The sequence below is a fragment of the Phoenix dactylifera genome, chromosome 12, assembly GCF_051530095.1.
Source record: "Phoenix dactylifera cultivar Ajwa chromosome 12, Ajwa_hap1_PhDact_Kaust_v1.1, whole genome shotgun sequence".
NCBI lineage: Eukaryota > Viridiplantae > Streptophyta > Magnoliopsida > Arecales > Arecaceae > Phoenix > Phoenix dactylifera.
The window spans coordinates 24,187,724-24,207,896 of NC_143201.1; the positions used below are offsets into that span (position 1 = coordinate 24,187,724).

The window sequence follows — 20,173 nt, forward strand, 5'->3', positions numbered from 1 at the left end:
AGAATAGACCCGTAGTAAAGAAAGTGTCCCCGTTCAGCGATCTCTACCCGAGGAAAGCTCAGTTCTCTAAAATATCACATATATATATATATATATATATACCCAGTTGTTAAGTTGTTTGATCGTTGTGCATATATTGATGTAGAGGATATTCCTAGAAGATAACATAATTCCTTGCTGATGCTATGCCAACTATTATTTGCAAAGAAACCGTGTATTGCAATCTTGCAGTAATTAATTAGAGCAAGTGAAAAATTTATGACCTACTTAATTATCTATATATTTTTTTGAATGCTCTTTTTATTCCCTACTCTTTCAGATGTTTTTTTTGCAAGTATGATCGAGAGCAAGGCTTCGTGTTGATGATGAACATCCTAAATTTCAGAATGTGAAACATTCACCAAAATCAGTTTTTTAGATCATCACTGACAGAGGCACGATGGTAATTTATAAATTAATAACTAAATTACCATAATTACTTATTAATTAAGTTGTATATTAAATTTAAGCGGATGAATTAATTAGTTGAAGGGAACACTAGCAAGTTTGTTATTTATGAAGCTAGCACACATACAGGATATAAGCTGCTCATAAGCGGTGTGACAAGGCTCTCCCGTAATCCTCTCGGTGCAGGGTGGAAGAAAAAGGATACGGAGGCACAGCTGAAGTGAGAGGCATTTATTGAGCAGCAAAGTTTGAGGTATCCAGCGCACCGAGAAGGATGGGCGAAAACGGCATACTATATGTACATATTTCGTGCAGGAGACCGTTTGAAACCTCGGGTATCGTCAATATTCCCTTTAATTTAGGAATGGAGTTGGTTTGTGTGCAGGAGGAGTCGATGGTCTTGTCCTTTTTAATATGCAAATTAGGTGGTAAACATATTAAAAGGGAAAAGCTGGTTGCAGGCCCTCTTACAGGAAGCTGCGTCTCTTTGTGACGGCCCTGAGCACTGTATCATCAAAAAGAAGAGGAAAGAAAGAAAAAGGAAGACCCTGAGTACTGTATTCATACAAAAAGAAACTGTGATAGGCATGATATTTTCAGAGCAATAATCTATTCTGCCAGAGCAACTAAAACGCATCCATCTGTTCTTAAATGACGACGATACCTGTGTCAAAACTGCTGACCTTTTTGATCTTAATTGAAATATCGATCATAGTAAATAAGTTCTTCGCGAGAGATGCAATGCTAGTGATATATGCTCAGGGACTGGACCTTCATGTCCAAAATTTACTAAAAACATCCTGTATCTAGCATCTCCGGCATCTCATCCCGACAATTCAGATCATCATTGGCAGCCAAACGTAAGTCTTACTCTTTGTATCCCAATATCATCATTTTCCAAGCAACATTATAATTGTTAAATGACTCCAAACTGTCCCAACCCAGACTTCCATATCCTCAGGCAAATTCATGTCAATGTCACCGGTAAAAAATTACTTCACTGAGTTGCAAACTTTAGTTGGCTTCTGATAAATATTTGCCCGTGCCGGTTTCATGATGACTAAGGATACCAAGTATTTGATTTCATTTCATCAGCCCCACTCAAATCTCCTGAAAGAAAGCTAAACATCCTATCAGCTCTTTGAATTTTCCCGGACACCTCACTATTTCCGAATCAAGCCCCAATATTTCAGTATTTACATTCATATCTTTCAGATCCATTACGGCAAAAACTTCGTAACATTCTTTTCAAGAAATTTAGCAATAATAGTACTTACACGCCGTGCCTGACATAACATTATGTTGAAACGATGAAATAAAACCTCAGGAATTTTATGAATATTCAAATGCTAAAGCTCTGTGAGATATCTAACAAGGTGGCGTTATGGAATAACAAAAAGTACAATTCAATGCACATGATATAAATTAGAGCGTCCAAAGAACCAAGAAAAATTACATATTCCTTCAGCCTCTCCAATACAAAGTCTTGTTATCGTCAGTCATTCTAGACATGTCAGGCCGAGCGTGGATTGGATCAATTTTTTCAGTCTGCTCCAATTAGATAACAGAAGCAACAAAGAACCACCATTTGCCTGATTTGATGATCACAGAAAACTCGATACCTTGCTCTATATAAATCAAAACTGCCAAGGGGCCTTCCTAGCAGCAGAGCTAGCAGATTCATCTGAACTAACGGTAACCCCTTCCCCTTCCTCGGCCTCCCCAACCCCTCCCTCTACCATTGTTTCTCCCACCCCGAGACAAGCCTTCCAAAGCTCTGTTCACAAGCTGGCTTTGCATAACTCCATCACCTCGACCCTTTTTGTTGGCTGTCGTCTTCATGCTTGAACCATTAATAGATGCTGTGTTTCGCTTAACCCTGTGAAAACAGAGCACCAACACAAATTTAAGGTTTGAATAAAAACATAAACAAGAGTAATTCAACAGATAGAGACCTTTATCTTACCCCGCTGTAGTTGATGAAGCTGGTGATGGTTTCACTGGTTCCTTCCATGATAAGTTTATTTTATTATCTCCAATAAATGAAGGGGCTTTCGCATGCAATGGCTGAAATTAACATAAGTGGAATCAACCGGATTGATACAAAGGCAGCAACTCTATGTAAAATAAACATTTACAGTACCTGTGTCATTGCCAATATATTGTTGCAGATCCGCAATCCACTTGTAGTTTTCTGCTGCTCCATTTTCTGCAGAAGTTTTATAATTGAATCAGATAAGCCAGCATGAAGGCTCAGCTTAACAATTCGAATACGGACTGTCAAGAAAACTCACAATCTTAGCCTTTGCCTCCTCTGTCTTAGCTGCAGACATTGCCTTGTTGTGTTCTGCCATCCCCTGAGTGAGTTTCTTCATAGCCGCCTTCGCAATTTCCTCAATAGAGCTCAACCTGCATCACCACAACCAAGGCTGTCAACAAAGAAAATTTCACCATAGTATATTCACCAAGGCATTATGCATGTATAAAAGAGAGAATATGCTTGTACATCAGTCTACGAGATTGCATGACAGTCCACTTAGAAGCAAGCTAAAACAAAAACTAAGCTAACCTCTTTGTTTCTTTTATTTTTTCCCTCTTTTTTTCACTATCCACAGGGTGGGGGGCAGGGGCCTTGTTTTGTAACATTAAAATTCTCTCTCCTTCAAGTAGATGTAGCTCATCGATGATGCTGACGACGACGACTCCTCACCATTTTTGAAACAAAAGTGACCAATACCACAGCATATGAGAAATTAAATGTGGGATACTATAAGGATATATGCCTCTTGTAGCAGGAGACCCTTCTTTGTAATTTTATGTGCCACTACCCAGGCAACTAACTTAGGAAAAAGTTGAAGAAAACAATCAAACACAACAAAATCAATCAAGCTGTTATGAAACCCAAAGTCATTTATTATTCAAGTGAGTTCAACTTCTTGTTTTCCACTTCCAGACTTCCACAATACCTTTTTAAGCTTCTTTCCTTGCTATAATTGTGTGATTTAGTATATGATGTTAACTCATGTTTGTGGGTGTCCATGTGTCCATGTTTCTTTAACAGGTGTACTGTAAATGTTTCTAGTTTGTTTACGAATAATCAACATGCATTGTGTACATCACAGATTGATTCAGCTAGTTAAAGCATGCTTGTTTGCAGGAGAAAGCGCACATGCACATATGAGAGAGAGAGAGAGAGAGAGAGAGAGAGAGAGAGAGAGAGAGCCATGAAGATTCGGAGAACTACAATGGTATGGCAAAACAGATATCTATATTGTGTTCCTTTTCTTTTCCGAACAATATTTAGATTTTCACAGTGGCAAATCACCAAGGACAACTTGTTACTGAGTGTTTTGAGCGATTTTCTAGCCAACATGAGAAGACATCGTTTAAATATTAACTATGTAAATTCTTTCTTATTTCTAGATTGCAATTAGAAACATTGTGTAAAAAGGTAGTCCACAGGGGAAAGAAAAAAAAGGAAAATCTTTCCACAATAGTGGTTTCCTGCTTCATATTATTAACCCTATTTCCAACTATCCAAGATAAAAGCGTTTAGGAACCATAATGAAGACGAGGAGTTTAAGAAAAAGTTTATACCTTTTGCAAATCATAAAAAAGCAACTGAGGTGATCTTGTCTAATCAAGTTCAAGGAAAAAGTCACCACTTGCTACTAAGTTGACATTGAAATCCAACATCTCTCCAGAGAATCAAATATCTTCAAAAGGTTTGTTTTGAATGAACCGGCTAAGTTGTAGGACACAAATCACTCACTATACAGCAATTCACTCGTTGCTTAAGTTCCCAACACCACCCTATTTTTCCAATTCATTTCACACCCCAAGCCCCACCCTCCCTCAAATAACTATAATAAATAAATAAAGCAAGGCAGTTCTTTTGCCCACCACCAGCCGCACATAAAAGAAAGACATTTGCAGATTAAATAGCTTTTATGCTGATGATGGACATTAACTTTAGTAAAGGCATAACCAAGGAAAGAGCCATTATATGCATAAAAAAGGATAACACTAAGGAATGATAAAAGCACTCATATTTCCATGTGCATATTTAGACTAAAGGAAATCACAGCAAAATTTCTCATAGACGCGCAATTCATACTTATATCAACATAAATCTGCATAATGAGCAATGTGCATATCAATAGGAGTTCACTAGTAATATTAGGGGCTATCTGGAGCTTTGTATTTGAAGTTGCACTACAACTTAAATCGCATTGCAACTTAAGTTGCAGTAGTTAACTTACAAGGAAGCTTATTTATTGTGTTTGGAGGAGAGTTCAGGGAAAATAGTGGCATCTTTGGTTGACATTCTATAGAACACCTTATGAGCTAATGCCAGGTTGGAGCACTCGACGTACATGGAGATACAGGCGTTCTGTATGAAGAGATCAAGTCGAAACCGCTGGCGGCGAGGGCCTAGGCATGGACTGGAGTGCCCATGGGAAGGGAGCGAGCCGTAGTGCAAGCCTTGAGGGCGGAGAAGGTAAAGGAGAGGAAAGGAGGGGACGAACAATGGTGGAAGGAGGCAAAATGGTCGAGTTCGAGACTGAAGCAGACTTGGGCCTCCTGGAGGTGGCACGGGCAAGCAACGACATCGAGGGCCATGGTGAGGGAGTTGAGAATGGTGGGGGACATCTCAAATCAACTTGTTCGTCTTATGGTATATCTCAATATAGAAGATGATACTATGGATCTTTATTTATTTATGAACTCTCCCAATGGATGGGTAATAGTAGGAATAGCCATCTATGGTACCATGCAATTTGTGCCATCCATTGTGCATAAAATTTGCATGGGATTTAGCCACTGCAATGGGATTAGAGGGGGAAGGGATGGAAAAGGAGAGAATTTTTTTTTTTTAATTAAGATACTACTCGAGCGGTTACAATTTGTTCCACAGCCATTTTGGCTGCAAGTTGATTTACTGCATATAACCTTGAGCTACTTAGGAACCAATTCTACCTCGTGCAATTTGAGTTCTAGATTTCCAACAAAGCAGGTTGGCCTGCACTTGCAACTTAAGCTGTATGTGGCTCCACTTACAGGATCGCAAAATGCCCCTTAGGAAAAATCAACCAACTCTCCCCTAGTGTTGAGACTAGACCATTCCACCATTATCCCAACCTAATCAGCGTATCTTGAGACATCCCCCATCCCTAGTATATTGGGATGGCGGTGCAACCCATTCCAAGGAAAAACCAGGATGGCCCCATCCCACGGAATTTGAAACCTCAATACTAAATGCCTACAAATAAAATTAAACAAAGAGTACAGCTTGAAAAGTGTGCAAGCTTTTCTTTGGAATTAACACCAAGACAGGATCAATTAGAAGTAAATATATAATTCAAAAAAATGACACTGCAGGCAGTCAAGAAAACAGAATAAAAGTAAAAGAAGTGATTACCGCTCTGTGAAATCTTTATAATTATCTGAAAAATCCTCCCCAAGCCTGTCTGATGGCTGGCCAGTCACAATCTTGTAGCCACAAAGACTATTTGTGGAGTTTGGTGTCTGCATTACATACAGCTCAGAAAAAAAAAAATACAAGGACTGGCATGTAATATAACAACTAAAACAACAGTGAAGACAAATAACCTTGTGCGCTAAGTGGTGAAATGTGTACAGCAAGCACTCAGCATAATTAAGGGTAGACTCTTCTGTCTTTCTTCGAGGCATGTATTTCTGTAGAAATCCAAAAAATATAAAATTACAATGTATTGTCATGCATAAAGCAGTCACAGCGGATTTCTTGACAAATTGAATAGCGACAGATGTATGGCAACATTAAGTAACAGTTATTGCACACAAATGTGGTGCTTTGATAAACAACAAAATAAATGATAATAGCTGCATCAAAAAAGATAAAAACTAAATTGTGAAGAAACAACAAAAGTGCTTTATTTAAAAGCAAAAAATGCCCGAAAAAGTAGGAAAAGTGGAAAACAACTGTGCAAAGTTACTCGAAAGAGGACGGAATCGACGGCATAAGAAAATTTGATTTTCTGGACCATGCAGGTGCAAACCAATGTACCTTTAACAATTGGACAATAGATGGAAGAAGTTGACGGGAATCTTGTGCTGTTGCATAAGGTGAACTTCCAGCAATAGTCTTCAGCAAATCTAATTTCCGCTCTTCAGGAAACTGACAAGAATGATAAAAATAATATATTAGATGGAGCAAAGACTACATTTGAAAATGCGTAAAAACATTAAACAATAACTAGCACTACTCACAGGAATATAGGTCAAATTGACATCAACTTTTAAGTAAAACAAATAAATATGCACATACAGACGCAAATACGTAAACATGTGAATTTTCTATATGTTCAGCATACCATACAAAAGAAGTCCACAGTCCCAAATTACAACTCATTACCAATAATATCATGATTCATGACCATACTTTGTTTTTTTAGAAAAAAGAGAGGGCAATAATGGATTGCATCCACAGCAATGCATACCAAAAGCCAGTATTAAAGGTGCAGATTTTCTCATTAACCTAAACAAGGACTAACAAGAATTGGTACAGGGGAGCATGACAAAGCAAAACTTCTTATAACTGCCATTTCATGCTACTTCTTCTCAAAAGGATGAGAATTTGTTGTAGATGCTATGGAGAGAAGACCAAACATGATTTTTTAAGCAGACAGCGCTCCCACATAACATGCAGTCTGTGGACAATTATTTTCACTCCTTAGAAACATTTTGATGGAGCTTATGCAACAATAATTCAGAAACCTTTTCATACTGGTGGAGACAGGGTTATCATGAATTGGCTATTGAGCTGCAAGGCAAGTTTTCTCTTTCTGTGAAGTATTTAGCAATTAGGTTTATCTTTCAGTCCCAGTACTTGGTCCAACAAGAGTTTAAAGAGAGGTGCTGTGATTTAATGATCAAAAAGTTAAAGAAAAGGAATTGATCTCTACAATATACATGCACGTTTTAACAGCATAGCTCAAGAATTCTACATTAAGGTTCACTCACCCACATTATGCCCATGACAAGGAAGAAAAAACTACATTATTCAAAGTTTGCAATTTCAATACTGGACCCTATACTAGTACCATGCTTATATAGTGTCGGTATGCCTAGTATAGGGGTCGGTTCAGCATACCCAGACTCTGAGACGGGTATGACACTACTACTACATCAACCGAAGCAAAAGGATCATTGGGGTATACCATGGTTGAAAGAGCAAGGGTAGCCACTCTACTAGGTGATATTCTGGGGTATGCTCTTTTACCTTTTTTTTCACGCTCCATACTGAGTCACGATTTGGTGCCCATACGGTATGGTACACTTGATACAAGGCGATACATATTGATATGGTGAACCTTGTCCTAAAACCTCCGCCGACTATCTTCGTGATTGGCTTTAGTTACATCTAAAATAATAGTTTGCAATGATTGCTCTATACAAATAAGCCAATCATTGCAAAAGTACTAACATGACTATAAGGCCCTGTTTGAATGTTCCACTAGGTTATCCTTCAGATATGACTAAAATTGGGCGTACAATGGAACAGCTGCAAGCTACTGGGAAAGAAGCGCTTGCTGTAGGAAGAGTTTTCCTAATTGGGAAAACAACAGAATTGACAATCCCTAAATGTTGTAGATCACCTTTGCAATGGAATTTTGAATCCTTATCTTTTGAGGGTTAGGTTCTTGAGCGGCTGTGATTGAGAGAGCCTCCTCTCTCCCATCAACTACCTCTTCCCTTACCATCAATCAAAACTGGATTTATTCAATGAATAACTTATCTGGGCATCAAAACAGCCCCTAAGTGAGGTAGATATCAAAAAGTAAAGACCTTGCATCAAGAATTTCCAATTGTACTTCTACAATTTATAAACAATCATAATACAACTTGGCAGCCTAAAATTAAAAGAACTTTTGTCTTCAATGCTACTTGTGAGCTTCAAGACCATAAATGTTGAGAGTATTATTTAACAAGCAAAAGGGATAAGATATTCACTGTTACACCAACAGTGCAGGCATTTTCCAGATTCACCATTAAAATAGACCTTGCATCAAAAATTTACAATTGCATTTTTAAACATTACAAAAAGTCATAGTACAACTTAGCAAGCTTGATAAAATAGAATTTTTGTTTTTGTTGCTAACTAGTAAGCTTCAAAACCAACATAAATTTTGAGAGACACACTATGTAACAAGAAAAGGGATAAAATATTCACTGTGGTACCAATATCAGTCAGAAGCAAACCAGAATCAGTGCAGGCATTTACCAGATTCACCATTAAAGTTCAATACTTCACATTGACAGACAAAATTATAAAAATTAGTCTGTGGGAGTTAAGTAGCATCTGAAAGGTACGGTATGTATAACATGACGAGCATAGCTAGCATAACTGGAGCATATTCTCCAACATACCTCATCAAAAACAGGTACTATGTGTTTGTTAAAATAGTTGAGAAACTTGCTGCTTGGTGCACCTCTCTGGAAAAAAAAGATGTTAGTCTAGACAGGTCAAGAATCATAACAGTAGATTATTTTCTTAGCCGTAGTGACAAAAGAAATTCTATCTAGCCTGTGTCACATACCATAAAAAATGGAAGAGCCATATACATGCATGAAATCAGTCTATCAATATGATCAATATCTGATACCTGCAATAGTAAAATGTGACACAGCCTGTAAGAGGTAATGATTCAGGATTTAGGCTTCAGTAGAACCCGAAAGATACTTCTTCTTAAAATTTTGAAATTAAATATTAGCTGATAACAGTCAGCCTTCTCTACCAGGCTAAGAAATGCATAAATCAAGTGTGGCATAGACGACATAAACCAAACAGTGCGTCAAAGTAACTGTCAACAAAAACAAACCTAATGCAAATGGAAGGAGGAAAATACATCCATTAAGCACAAGGTTTTGAATACCGGAACCAAACCATGTGCCAATTTTCCATATTACTATGGAACCAACACCGATGGTACGTTCCGAAACTGACAGCATCAAAAAGAATAAAATACATCAGTACTGATCGGTATGGTTAGTACGATACTGTTTGTATGGACCGATATAGCCAGTATGTACCAACATCAGTGGCTTCACTGTCCGACAACAATAACTGTGCCAGTTTCGCATCAATGACATGGTACTGGCATACCATTCTATTCTAGCATTTTTTTTTCCAAATCCATGAGTGAGAGCATCAAAGACAATAAATAAATAAATAAAATCCAAGTGTTCCGAAGAAGAAACTAAAGTTTAACATCGCACTTGCATATTCTAATACCTCAAGAGCTATATATTTGCAAACCCATGTCTAAGTATGTTCACAATTCAGGACTAGTCCAGCCAGAACAATATTTTTGATTCGGTAAAAGTCCAGGAAAAGTCATGATAATATAAGATTTCATTAATTGGAAAAGACAAGTGAAAGAGTCCGATATTTTTTTGAGGAAGGAGTGAATGAGTCTGACAGACACATAAAACAATAATGTTTAACTATTATGATGGAAGCAATTGCAGAATACTTGCAATATCTCAAAATGCATCGACAAAGGTATATAAAACATATACAATCAAGTCATGACAAAACCAAATCTCATTGATGCTATACTAGCCAAGGTTTGCTCACTCAATACCAGCCGCTGCACCAATACCCAACTAGTATACCCCGTGCCAAGTGCCAGTATGATGCATACCTTGATACTGACACCCAGTATAGGGGGTGTACCAAATCTCGGTACCCTATGGTACGCCCCATATAATGCAATACATTCTGGTACAATAAACTATATATTAGCTCTTGCAACTGACTATGCTACATTGGGTAGCCAAGAAATCTTTGATTACTTGGGGAAAAGAAATGAAGCCATCCTCAATTATTTCATTGCATCTATAGGATGATTGATTAAATCAACTACAACATGATGGGCAAAATTAGGAATAGCTAAAGGTATGTCCTGAAGAAGACAGGACTTCAACACTCCGTAGTCTGCAGAATAAGAACTTGTTCTTGAATAAACAAGCATTGGTGACTGAACAAAAATATGAATGCTGATGTCCCTGAAATGACTACCATATAGCAGCATTACTAGAGATCAAAGGGCAATTTGATCCAAAGATTTCAAAGAAAAACAGAGGAAGGAACATATTCTTGGAGCTCAGGAAATTAACAGACCTAATATTGCCAGGATCAGCAGAGTCATAAATCAGAGGATCTAAGATTGAATCGGGTTATGGGTTGAATTGCAGATTGTAAGTCGCAGATTTTAAAATTATAAAAATGTGAAAATTGGAAATGGGGATAAAAAGAGAACTGTAAAGTATATGAAGAAAGGAAAAAAGCAACCTCATGCAAATTAAAAAAAGTCTGTCTTCCACAACACCAAAATCATCAGACCTTATACCAACTCTCTGGGGGTCAGCTTCACAGATTCTCATAAAGCTATATACATAGCATGCCAGTGAAGAAAAAAACCTAGCCAGTTGATATTTATATACTACCACTTCAAGTATATATCAGTCTAATCCATTTGAGGTAGGATATCTTACAAAGAAAAGAATCAGATTGCCACAAATGAATGCAAGAATATGGAGTTTTTCCTCTTCCTTTTAACTGCATGAACTTCAAAATTTGTTGTTACCTTTCAGAAGTCGAAAATTATAACAGATTACTAATATTATGAGCCCAAGGCTTATTAGATAAAATGTAACATTCTAAAAGCCAACTAAAATGATATGAAATGGACCTTCCACCTGGTTTAGCACATTTTGTTTTGCTTCATTTAGATTTTTGTTGAGCACTAAATGTTTTTAAGTAATGTCTAGTGAGAGCTAGTGCAACTAGATTATTCTAGCCTGCAAATTCTATGCTCTAAAGTCCATATTCAAAAACCAACCATAAGTCATCTTGTTACCAGCCTGAAATTTTGCAACCAGTATATTTGCTTTTTATAATCACCTGCTTGTGCTTACAACTTATAAGATTCCTCCATTTGCTCAAAAGCACCTTCTCAACTATGAATGAATGAAACTTACCAAAAACATTATTACGAGTGACCCATAAATGCAGCCCCAGACAATCCCAATCCCATTATAAAACATCATCGTCTTTTCTCAGCAACTTTAGTTATGAGAAGAAACAGTCAGTCGTCTATTTAAGAGAACATTTTTAGGACTTACCTTTATGTACTTTCAAGAGCTATTAGTTCACAACTTCTCTAGGCTGAGTATGGGATTGAGGAACATGTCATGTGCAAACTCTTGGATCATGGCAACAATCCACAACAAGCCTGTCTCCATTGACATGCCTGTTGCCCATGATTTAGACAGTGGAGACTGAAAAATCTACCTTAATTTTGTTAGTATCCAGGAACAGCACAGTTTATCTGTTGCTACCCATCACACCAAAATAATATTAGTGTGTACTCCAGCTTATCGTTGCTCAATGTTGTCACAAATTTGGATATGTCAATCAGGTCAAAATTTACTTATTTTTCAAGTGACTACAGTACCCTGCCCACTTCAAACTTTGATGAACAATGGGCTTTCAGATTCATTTTACACAACACCAGCAGCAGTAGTGAACCTTACCTTTGAAAACAACAGCCCTTTAAATCAGCACTTCAAGTTCTCAATAGTTTTCTTAGCAGTAGTGTGACATAGTTTAACTTTTTGTCATGTCTTTGCAGTTTCCCATTGCAGTCCCTGGCCTGCTGCTTGCTTTGGTGTACATCCCATTTGTAAATGAGGCCCACAAATGTCATATAATTGCATAAGTGTGCACCAAATCAATGGCTATCTTCTTCACTTGGCTTAAGGAATAATTAACAACACCAGGCACATGACTGATCCTCTTCAAGACACAGGTATGCATTCATCCTACAGGTGCAATCAATTTTATAAGCCTAAATGTGCAATTAACAAGAGACTTCCAAGTTACAAAACCATTTCAACTCTGACATTCTAAAAGGATGCTATAACAATTCCGGCCATCCACTTAAATCAAATTTATCAAGCAGGTATTCAATCATAAAACCATTTCCATTAAATAGTCCTTTCATATGAACCTCATTAAAATCCTCCATCATTTTTTTCATATCTCCTAAATTAAAGGCACCAAGTTAACTTTAGGGCTTTTCAGGTACAAGATTTTTCCCTTCAGGACAAAAAAGAAGTAGATGCTCCTATAATATAACATAACATGCACAGAATAATAGACACTCTGTTAAGCAAAATATATAGAATGTCAAGATTTTTTTCTCCTTTTTGTCGTTGTAGGAGCACAAAATGTTAATTAGTAGAGCAACTAGCATGTAATCTAAGCACCACACATGCACATGGACGAATTCCAAGATTTAATGTTCAATTTGAGCATTGTCTTGAACTCAACATAATTGGGCAATTTACAATTATTCCAACATTGTATTAAGCAGGATTTTTAGTATGGCTTCCGTACCCATATTGATACCTAGCTAGTATAGTATTGATTTACCAACACTTGGTACAGGAGGCATACCAAGTATTGGTTCCTACAAGTCAGCACACCTAGTATGGATTGGTGAAGCCCAGTACTAAAATCCTCGGTATGAAGAACTGCCCATTTTACTTAGCTGGCATCGACCATGACTTGGCAGAAAAATTTAAAAGAAGAGCAGCCACTTCAGAAATAAGAGGAATTCTACCAAGCCATCAGCTTGTCCTTAGAATCATTAGAATAAATAGGTTTTTACCAGAATATAAGCATTAATTAGTAAAGGGGCAGACAACAAGCTAAGCAAACTTCAGGGATGAAAATGTATTATTGTTTCTTTTCTTAGACCAAGGAATTGTGTACTTTTTTTTTTAGGAGAGAGAGAGAGAGCACCCACAAGCTTTTCACTAAGAAAATGAAAAAAATAAAAAGGGATAAGAAAAGAAACAAAAGAAAAAGAGAAGTGACGGGATTGAAAGGAGAAAAGGACAGTATAATGGACAGACAAGAAGAACCTCTAGTCTGCAGAAAAAGGAGGGCAACCAGATGAGCCTTAAGACAGGCCACCAAGGATCATATACCTGATTTCAGAATGGTGCTATATAGCTGGGTCAAAGGAACAAATAAGTATCATCATCCTAGCTGGAAATGTTACAAAATTCATTAAGATTTGAACTACAGGTAGCAAAAGGTGAATAAGTAGTTTGTCAGCATGTCAAATGTGGAAAGTTCACAAACAGATTGATTGCAATAGATGAAACAACATATAGTTTTTTTTTTACATAACTCATAGCACCAGCAGTCTAATTTTAATGGCAGGGCAATATAACTTCTTGTGTTTCTGAGAAAAAGAAAAATTTACAGTTGTTGGTAAGATTGATCAATCATGATAACATACGTTGACACTCCATTATCAAGCACATCTCATCATTTCCATTATTTAATCATCACAATCACTTACATTAAATTGTGCATCAAGGTCAGCCTGGCCTTCAATAATCTCAATCAGTTCTTGAATACGTTCTGGAGGAGCACTGTCTCCAAATATGCTCAAACTCCTCAGGAAGTCCATAAACAATTTAAATTCAGCACCAGTTACATCTTGTAAACTCTGAGAAATAACAATTTCTTTGTCAGAACATTTTAGCAGCTGATGAAATAAAATTGGCACGAAAGGTCATAATTACCCAAGATTTCAACATTTAAGTCAAAATATAATAATATGTAATGAAGAAATCAGAAACTTACTTTCTTTACCAAATCAGTGATGTGTCTTTCCATTTCCACTTGAGGCTTCAATAGCTCAGCTTTGAGAGGAAACACCTGAGTTGAACATGTTTCTAGCTCAGACACTAATGAATAAAGAATATTTCAGACTGAGACATTTACCTTGTCCTTAAGGAAACAAATGACTTTTTCACGGACTAGTTCCATGCCTATCTCAACATGCTTAAACAACGCTGTCAATGAGGCTGCACAAATAAGAAATTATCAGTAAGAAATATGGATAAATGCTTAAAAAATTCCAGTTTTACAACAACTCAGTTTTAAAAGGTTCTAGTATTTATCTAAATTATTACTATGCAGTGCCATGTCATGACATATGCCATTTCATGCTGGAACATGTAAAAGAAAAGAAAAAAGATTGAAAAGGTCCATTTTAAGGATTGAATGGATACCATGCCAACCGGTGGTAGGTGCTGGAACAGGCCCAGGAAGGTACATGCTGGCCAGCATGGAAACCACAGTCTAAACCAAAAGGAAAACATTTACATAAAATCACCACAATTGCTAGTCTCACAAGTTTGAGTTTAGAATTTTTGTTTAAATTGCAAAAACAGGCTCAGGCTCTAATTTAGTTGCTACAAGTAAAATCCTACTAAGACCTAAAAAATGTGGGTGGATATACAAGGAACTGTCTCCCCAATTGTCTGGCCTCAGTCCCATTCATGCACCTACCAACGTTTCCACCATATTTTGAACCAAATATCTTTTATTGCTACCATTATTCCATCGATCAAATAAGTCGAATAAACATTGCATCATATCATTTTTCCAATCCCATCTCCTTGAAATCCAATAACCATATTGAAAATTTATCTTTTTAATCATCAAATAACATTCTGTTCAAATCATTTATAGGCCCTTCTATGCCCTTAATCTTCCAAATCTTTGCTTCATCATTCTTGCACCTAATTGAGGCTAGTGGTGAACCAAGCCTGGAACAACCATTCTTAAGCCTTGGACAACCTGAAGTATTCTGAAGTTGCCTAGGCCTTGGCCTCACTTTTATAACAGAAGTTAGGCCTAATCCCGATCTTGGCCTGATCGGAAGAGGCCTAGGCCCATCTCAGATTTGGCCTTGGGACTGAAGTGACTTTAGGGCATGAAAAGAGGAACACAGTTTAATTTTGAAGGATGGCAAGAAGGCGATGCTGTGGCAGTGATGACATTGGTATGGGAGGATGAGAGTTGGAGGTTCCAGCAATGTTGGCATGAGAAGAGAGCACATGAGGTAACAACAGCATGCAAAGAGAAAAGCAAGGTTGCAAATGAGCTAAGCTGACTGAGCCAAGTACTAGACTTCTCTGGCTTGGCTTGCTATTACTAATCGAACACGAGTTGTTCATGACTGTTCATTTGCAATCATAGAGAAAAAGTCTGATGGTGGCGAGGCAGCATAGGAGAGGTCAGATGGTCATATCATGGGAGTAGTGAGACGATGCTGCCATAGGAGGCAAGTAGAGGGTGAAGATAACATTGGAAGAATAAAGGACTCCCAATGACAATGACATGCGATAGGTGTAAGGGATCTAGTGGTGATGACTTAGGCAGCCAGGGGGTAACAAAAGTGATGGGCGGTGGGGCTATAGTGGCATGGTCCAGTAAGGGTTCTGATGATAGTGATAGGTAAGAACCTTAAGAACCATAAATGGGCCGGTGTGAGGACCCGTGCAAGCGTATGTTTAGTCCCACATTAGTTATTTGCTAGGTAGATCTTGAGTACTTATACAGGATCAAGGAACCCAAATAATACCTTCCGGCTAGCCATTTTGGGTGAGGTCCTGGATTGTTACAAATGGTATTAGAGCAGACCCAGCCTATAACTTATGTGGACTAGGGGACACTGCAGCACGGATCCTTTGGGGTTGACCACAGACCGATCGTGGTGTTTGTGATTAGATTTGAATGGATTTGAACCCTTAGCCTGACCAGTACGTCAGGGCTTGAATGGGAGGAGTATGTGAGGACTCGTGCGGGCGTGTATTTAGTCCCACATCGCTTATTCACTGGGTAGATCTTGGGTACTTATACAGGATCAAGGAACCCAAACAATACCTTCCGTCTAGCCATTTTGGGTGAGGTCCTGGATTATTACAAATGGTATCAGAGCGGACCCGGCCTATAACCTATGTGGACTAGGGGACACTGCAGCACGGATCCATTGGGGCTGACCACGGGCCAATCGTGGTGTTTGTGATTAGATTTGAATAGATATGAACGCTTAGCCTGACGAGAACGTCAGAGCTTGAACGGGGGGAGTATGTGAGAACCCGTGCGGGCGTGTGTTTAGTCCCACATCGGTTATTCGCTGGGTAGATCTTGGGTACTTGTACAGGATTAAGGAACCCAAATAATACTTTCCGGCTAGCCATTTTGGGTGAGGTCCTGAGTTGTGACAGCCGGAGCTCCAATGTCTATAATGGATGACCATCTTCGATGGCATGGGAGTCTGATGGATATAATGGACGGCCAGTCCCATGGTCAAATGCTACAGTAGAGATGGGCCATAAAGAGATGACAGGCAACCAACTGGTGATGTGAAGTTGAAGGAGGCGCGGAAGAGAGGAGAGGTTAAAGATGACATTTTTTTTTATTTGACATGGACCATCCACTCAAGATGGATGGCTCATAATTTCTCTAATATGTATCATTTACTAGTATAATATAAATAAGTTATACTGGATTTGAAAAAAAATGCAAGCCATGTTCTAGCTGATGGGAAATGGGCTATGGGCCAGGCCTGGAAATAGGTAAGGCTAGTCCAAGATCAGCCTAAAATCAATTTGGCTTGTAAAATGAGCCTTGCATGGGTTGAAAGCCATTTTTTTCTTTTGGCCTAGCCCAACCCAAGGTTGGCTTGGCTCGATGGGCCACATGTTGGACCAAGCCCATTAGCAGCCCTATACCTAATCCCTCTCTCACGTCTGCTACTAGTTCAACCAACATAGATATTGACGGGTGAAAATACAATAATTTCTCTAAGATGGAGGGAAGTATCTACTATGTGATGCTTCTCCTTGTCACCAAATTTAATTCTAACATCTATTATTTTGACCTTTTTTTGACATATATTTCATCAGTTTCTCTATAAACAATGAATATAGCACCAATCCTCCAATTTACATTGGGTTGATAGCCGAAATCAAATATGTGAAGCCGGTCATGCCTTATTTCCTGATTCATTTTTTGCATTTTTTATTATTCTTATCATGAACTTATCATGTTGACAATTGTATCCTTGTTAAACATAACTTTCGACCATAACACTAATTTTAGCTTAATTTTTTAATTAAACCAAACCAACTTGTGAATTCAATGATATGCTTGCAACAATGTGGCTAATCAACTTGTGATATTAATACTGTATTCGCAACGATGTGGATGGCTTTTTCCCCCACAAGGAAAACAAAAGGCCTATCCAAAATGTTTGAACAAGGAATTCTTTTCATGAAAGTGATCTAGAGATATTATCATGAAATTGTAGCATGTTAGGCATCTAATCACTAGATCCTTCTATTATACAAGGTGGTTCCATTTTAAAAGCATTTAAAAAGGAAGTATTATAATAGAAAAGTGGCATAAATTATGCTAGACATGGTAAATGAAGCTATTTAATGTCACCAGACCCAAATAGCCAAATAAAGCTAGTTTCTTATGGTTGTTAGTTTTGTTTGTTATTACCTTTTGCATCCTGCCTTAAAAGGGACATGATGGCTTTATGCACCGCATCACGCTCCACATTTTCCTCTAGGGCATGGAAAAAACCACATAAATAGATAATACCACATAATGACAAGGGTTTAAAGCAATAGAAATGAAGGGGGGAAGAAGAGTACCAACTGTTAGCAGCTGTCCCAGAACATCTACAATTTTAGAAACATGTTCTGGTGTATCTTTGCAAAGAAGAGGAAGCCCACGAATAGCTTGCACTCTGATCTGGAAACATAGATGAATAATAAATAATTTAAATAAAACCAGGGAAATTATTAATTTTGAAAACAGGAAAATGGGATGATACCCATAAATAATACTTCAATTAAATACACAGCTGTAAGACTAATCAATGATTAAAAACAATTAAACATGCTCTTCCAATTACTCATGCTCTGCATACAATTATTCAATAATAAAAATATTTTTAAATGTCTGCAATGCTAAAATTAAAGATCTGTTGGTGCTGTATGCTAGCACAAGGAAATGAAGCAAAATTCCTTGTATAAGTAACAAGGAGCTAACAGTATCATTAGTTTAGTCATTCAAATTGTTAATTTGGAATAATAATTGTCAGAAAAAGCACCATGAGTAAGCCAAGGATTGATAAGTTCAAACAGAGAACGCAGCAAGCATTTAGCATGCAAAAATATATGGAAAGCTTATATTCTTGAGTTATATAAATGTCTCAACCAGCTAGTGATGCTGACCTGTTAAGAATTGATAGCAAAGAACCTCATAACTTTTGATCCCTTGTGCATCAGGAAAGCAAAATATAGCTGTAAAGAGAATGCATAATAAAAAAAAATTGGAGATGTGCTCCGTACAATGCATATTTTCTTTAGCGAACGCTCATGGAAAAAATGCCAGCTCTGACTTCAGTGAAGTACAATTCTTTTTTAAATAGAAAAATTAAGCCCATAAACTAAATCCTAATGCAATTTCTATCATTTTTCCTATTTTGCGATCTCAAAAACAACATTAGCGACAGCATACAAGATGGCAATTCTCAGAAATCACGTATCAACCTTTGGGAGGAGTTTTCAGATTTGAAATCTTTAGCATACCTAGTTTTATCATTCAGACTATAAAACCATCTACAAGTTCGAAACCGTTCAAAAAAAGAAGTTCAAGTGCGTAGATATGCATAACCCTAGAATTCAAGAAGCTAGAGAACCAACCGCGAGCTCATCCTCCTCGACCAAATCGAACTGTGCGGTCATGGCCCGGAGCGCGAGGCTTGGGAAGAATTTGAAGAACCTTGGGATGAGCTGCGCCGCCAGCTGCTTCGCCTTCACGCTCTTCCCTTCCACCGCCTTTATGATCCCTTCGTAGTCGCTCACGTGCTACCGCCAAAATCCCCAATCCACAATCAAAACCCTAGAGTCAGAAGAAGTCGTAGGAGAACGAGCGAAACGAGCCTAAAGAATGGAAGAGAAGAGGAAACGGGGGGCACCTGGGACTTGTCCTTGGCCTCGTTCAGCCGCTCCCCAAGTTCGTAGAGCTTCTCGACTTCGGCTGCGTCGTCGACGACGGCAACAGATACGGATGCCATGGCGACCGAAGAGAAAGGGAAGAGGGAGAGAGGGAAGAGGAAGAGAGAAGGGGATTCAAGGGGGTGGAATAAGGGGATTGGAGTGAGAGATATTTGGGAAGAAAAGGGGGATGGCCGGACGGGTCCTGGGAGATTGTTTTTTAAGGGTTTTTTTTAACGGAGGGAGTCAGGGAGAGGCGGTGCTGCGAACCACGCGATGAGATCGTGGTGGAAGTGGTGGCCTCTTTGGGCTCGGAGATTTAAGGCGATGTGGTGGCGTCCGGACCGCTTTCGTGCAGATCTGTAGGGCAGGTTTTCATCCAATCATGCCGACTAGGGCTCGCTAACGAAAAAATTACTAAAATATATTTGATACTACTATTTTTATTATTTATTTTTTAAAATTATTTTTATAATTTTTATTAAAAAATAGAAAATAAAATATAAAATATTTTTAAAAATAAAAAAATTATAATTTTTGCTATCACCAACACCGTCTCTACTACTCCATTATTATTGTTGTCGGCGCTGCCATTATTGCCATTGCCATTATAGTCGCCGTTTTTACTACATCTTTCTACTACACCATTTCTACCATAATTATCACATACATTCTTGCAGTCATCACATTGCCTCCACTACGGCGATTATTACCTTCTTCACAATACCACCATCAAAATTGCCATAACCGTATTTACAACCTTTGTTGTAATTTTCATTGTGCCATCACTATT

General features: G+C 38.0%; 1 protein-coding gene across 1 annotated transcript; it reads right to left on the bottom strand.

Annotated features, from left to right (window-relative positions):
* Positions 1-1,758: 1,758 nt before the first annotated feature.
* Positions 1,759-19,729, bottom strand: LOC103698119 (apoptosis inhibitor 5-like protein API5). Its single transcript, XM_008780132.5, has 16 exons — positions 19,362-19,729; positions 19,087-19,251; positions 18,031-18,130; positions 17,876-17,941; positions 14,300-14,382; positions 14,159-14,233; positions 13,872-14,021; positions 9,030-9,095; positions 8,860-8,925; positions 6,497-6,607; positions 6,061-6,147; positions 5,870-5,976; positions 2,742-2,856; positions 2,591-2,656; positions 2,414-2,514; positions 1,759-2,326 (listed from the first exon to the last, which is right to left on the bottom strand). Exons 1-16 carry the CDS (start codon positions 19,458-19,460, stop codon positions 2,137-2,139), a joined length of 1,647 nt encoding a protein of 548 aa, XP_008778354.2. The 5' UTR covers positions 19,461-19,729; the 3' UTR covers positions 1,759-2,136.
* Between the last annotated feature and the right edge of the window lie 444 nt (positions 19,730-20,173).